This window comes from Amia ocellicauda, chromosome 13 (genome assembly GCF_036373705.1).
Source record: "Amia ocellicauda isolate fAmiCal2 chromosome 13, fAmiCal2.hap1, whole genome shotgun sequence".
In the NCBI taxonomy this organism is placed as follows: domain Eukaryota; kingdom Metazoa; phylum Chordata; class Actinopteri; order Amiiformes; family Amiidae; genus Amia; species Amia ocellicauda.
The window spans coordinates 33,656,290-33,660,571 of NC_089862.1; the positions used below are offsets into that span (position 1 = coordinate 33,656,290).

At 45.2% G+C, this 4,282-nt stretch overlaps 1 protein-coding gene across 2 annotated transcripts in view; it reads right to left on the minus strand.

Annotated features, from left to right (window-relative positions):
• tbck (TBC1 domain containing kinase) overlaps positions 1-3,053 on the minus strand; it is a 48,136-nt gene extending 45,083 nt beyond the window's left edge. For both annotated transcript variants that reach the window (XR_010821781.1, XM_066720663.1), the window contains exons 1-4: positions 2,955-3,053; positions 1,925-2,146; positions 1,698-1,770; positions 507-621 (exon numbers count right to left, since the gene is read on the minus strand). Coding sequence is in view for 1 of the 2 variants with exons in the window: in XM_066720663.1 (XP_066576760.1) it covers positions 507-621; positions 1,698-1,770; positions 1,925-2,146; positions 2,955-3,039 (495 nt within the window). In the remaining variant the exon portion in view is untranslated. The remainder of the gene's footprint in view (positions 1-506; positions 622-1,697; positions 1,771-1,924; positions 2,147-2,954) is intronic.
• Between the last annotated feature and the right edge of the window lie 1,229 nt (positions 3,054-4,282).

The following is a 4,282-nucleotide window of genomic DNA, read 5'->3' on the forward strand; positions in this document are numbered from 1 at the left end:
CGCATGCTCCTCAGCTGAAACCAAGACACACTGTATTCCCTGAATCAGACAGGAGAGTCTGGGGTAAAACCATGAAACTTATTCCAGGTCTGAAGGGAATGTCCTACTGAGAGACTGAGGACCTGAACCTTTTCACCCTGGAACAGAGGAGACTACGTGGGGACTTGATCCAAGTCTGCAAAATCACGAAAGGCATCGACCGCATCAAACCAGAGGAGCTTTTCCAGATCAGCAGGGACACACGCACCCGGGGACACAAATGGAAATTGGGCTTCAAGGCATTCAAGACAGAAAACAGGAGACACTTCTTCACACAGAGAGGCGTCACAATCTGAACAAACTCCCCAGCGATGTGGCTGAAGAGACAATTTGGGAACTTTCAAAAACAGACTGGATAGGATCCTTGATCACTTAGTTATTAATGGACACCAAACGAGCACGATGGGGCGAATGGCCTCCTCTCGACTGGACACTCTCTCATGTTCTGATAAGTGTCTGATACGTACCTTGCGGTCCAGGAGGATGTTCTGAGGGGCGAGAGCGCGGTGCACCATCCTGTGTCTGTTCATGAACTCCAGGCCCTCCAGCACCTCGTAGGCGATCTGCAGGACCTTCACAGGGCTGCAACACAACACAGACGAGACAAATACTCACCACAAAAAAAAAAAAACACGCAATAAACTGAGCAACCATTGCATCTACTGTGCGTGTGAGAGGTTTGGAGTTAATTGACTTCCAACCTGTCCAGTTACAGACGTCAGTATTATCTGCAGCCGACAGCAACACACAGAGCATTAAACCACAGTCTGGCAGCCGTTCGGTTCCCCTTTTCAGCACCGGACCACATTGTCATTACTAGACTGGTACCAGCAGGTGGCGATACAAGATCAGTGTTTCCCTTTCAGACACTAAGGGTATGAAGTCATAATTCATTATTATCTGTGATTATAAATAGTAAACATGATGGTTTAGTTAATAGTTCTGACAAATGTAGCAGTTTTAAGCAGACCAATGTTAAACCCAACATCTGTATATAAAAAGCAAGCACTGGCCCAACAATAGCACTGTTTACTAACACAGGAGGAGCTGAAAGGAAAGTGTCCCATTGTCTTTTCATGTTTAAATACATTTTAAAGATCTACACAGCTGTAGAACCTGAGATGAAGGCAGTCCTTTATATGCACTCCTGAATAAATACTCCTAATTAAAACAAATCAAAGTAAACACACTAATAACACGCAGACTGCACACACTGGTGTTTACATCTGCAGCAGTGACTATTTACAGACAGTTTATACCTCGGCTGCCCAACAGCTTTGACCCTTTAAAGCAGGGGTCCTGGAGGAGCCCCTGTCCTGCTGGTTTTACGCTCTGAACCCTTAATTGAACTAATAATCTCCTAAATCAGAGGCTTTTCATTATTTTTAACAGTAGGGGGTTTAACTTAAGTATTCAATTGTATAAGGAAAATATTAAGCAACCAACTTTTTTATCAGTTACACAATTTAAAGAGTCAACTGTAATCAGATTAATTCAATTAACTATGGGTTCAATTAACTAATTGAGAGGTCGGTTGGAACAAAAACCAGCCGGGCAGGCGGTACTCCAGGAGGGGTTTGAGAACCGCTGGTTTAGAGTCTCTTCACAGTTTTAATGACAACGTGGCATCTGGGAATCACAGAAGCAGCGGATCTTACCTGAGCGGCTTCCCTGCTCTCTGCAGATCCTTCAGGCTGCTCTCATAGTGCTCGGCCACGACCACCAGCCTCTCTGGGAAGAGACGCAACAAACCGGGTCATCACCCTCCACAAAAAGACATCTCGGAGGCGCACGGCTCAGTGAGGGGATCGCCACACGCACACGCACACGGGTTCCAGTGCACAACAGCACGGCAGAGCGCAGACGTTCAACGTCGGACACGCACCGTGCTTCCCCCGGGAGATGTCCACGTACTGGCAGAGCCGGGGGTGCGTGATGGTCTTGAGGATCTGGAAGCGGCCCAGGATCTTGATGGAGTTGGGGGTGAGGGGCAGCCCGTTGCTGCCGCAGACGTCGTGGGGCAGGGCCGAGGCGAAGAAGGTGAAGGCCCCCAGCTGAGCGTCTCTCAGGGGGAACATGGCGCCGGCTCTGCTCAGCGGGACGGACACTAGAGCAACATCATCAGCATCATCATCATCATCATCAATGTGGCCGACGCATATACCGGGTTTACAAGACCGATATACCAAAGCAAAAGCAGACCCATGATCTTATTAGAATGAAAATATTAAAAACAAAAACACAGCTGTCCGTCTCTTCCTTCTTGGTTATGGAGACTATTTCTACTTCATGATTCGTTGGATTTAGATACGTCTGTTCCTGAAGACACATTGCAATTTCCTTTATTTTCAATTAAGAAGACTCATCATTCCCACCCCACCCCTCATGTGAAAGTTATGCACAATTAGCTGAACACTTTCCAGCACCTGCAAAAGAAACTCAGACGTAGTCCCTAATCCAGAGACATTTTCATTAAATCATTTCAAGATATATTAGAGCAGGGGTGACAGACTCCAGTCCTGGGGGTTTCGTTCCAGCCCGGCTCTTGGCTCATTGGTCTAATTAATCAATTAACTGGATGAATCGAACTCTTCTCTCAACAGACTCTGGAATGTCCTGTGGGTTCGATGCTTTGAATAATCATCACATTGCCGGCTATACAAACACAATATTACAGTTTCAGATCAGCTTGCCTGAGTAAATAATGACATTGATTAATTAATTAATTGGGAGCTCCTGGTGGCACAACAACCCGAGTCTGACAGCCCTGTTTCCACAGCTCGGCGTGGCTCTTTCTCGTGTTTTGAAGGATCTCGGATGGATGATAATGGAGAATGTCTACTGGAGTTACTCAGCCCCGGGTTCAATCAGACAGGGTACACGGTTTAAGACACACGCTTGTGTTATTTCCTTACCTGCATCGGCACCCCGGCGCTGCTCACTGTGCTGGACCCGCAGCTGTTTTCCCTCCCCAGGAAGAATAGCCACAGCAGTGCACATACGTCAGAGAACAGCGTCCGCGTCATCTTTCTGCGACTCCTGCAGTAGCACGATAAAGGTCGCGTTCGTGGGGCGCAGATGTCCGCAGGTCTGCGCGGCTCCACCAATGGGATCGGTGGGATTCTGCAGATCTGCGCAGGCTTGCGGGAATCTGCGCCCTCCTCGTTACCGGCCCTTGCGGGGCGGAAGTACCGTGCGGGTCATTTTAAGGGGCTTCCCGGTTCCACAAAATAATGAACACTCAATTAATGAATGAATGAATAAATGAGCTATATAGTTATAAAAGGAAATAGAGGGACAGAGGGATACATTCTAATGCTATGGTCTCCTTCTTGTGATCATTGCACGACTGTAGAGCATAATAATTATAATAATTAATAATTCTTAATAACAAATAAGAATAATGTAGTTTTGGTTCTGTGGTTTGTACGACCCTGCAGTACCACTGTGGTCCACTAGAGGGACCCTTGTGACCAGGAGAAGGACTGTGCGCAGACGAGGTAATGCCTGATCAATTCCCATTAAGAAAAAAAGGTTTTATTTGTTATTTATAGGCTTTTATTCGGTTTTATTTTTAATTTAAACTTTGAATTTAATTATGTTCAGGAAAGCTATCCCGTATTTGCCCTCAAGTCACTTTGTCATGAGTTAGAGCAGTAGTGCTGCCCAAACGTGGCCCTGTAAATTGTCAGTCACCCTGAATCGCCAAATTCGACAGACTGGGAACAAGTGGAAGTTATTGATCAATTAAGCAATTCCCTTGATCAATTAAGGGAATTCTGGTCATTGTGGGATGAAAATCGTAGTTCATTTTCTTTATCCCAAATCTCTACATAACTTAGTTTCACAAATCACCTGCTTAATTGATGACATTGAAATGGTTGCAGGTGTTAAGAAATTGATCATTAAAGGTTACTTATAAAACCGGTTGGATAGGGGCCCTGGGTTTGGCAGCAGTGACTTTGTGAAAAACGAAAACTATTAACTAAAAATGGGTAAAAGTAACCAATTAGACATTAAATAACTCATTTTAGTATTTCATCAAAGTGTGTTGGAACCAATGGCAGCAATAGAGCAGGTGGGTGATTGGTTGCGGGGCCACTCTATTTTTAGTGTCGAATAAGATTTTTTCTTTATGCATTTGTTCTTACCTGAATCAAGAGTTCAGCACATGCCCCTAGACAACACTAGATAATGCTATGGTCCGATAGTTTATATACAGATAACAGAATAAAGAATATCA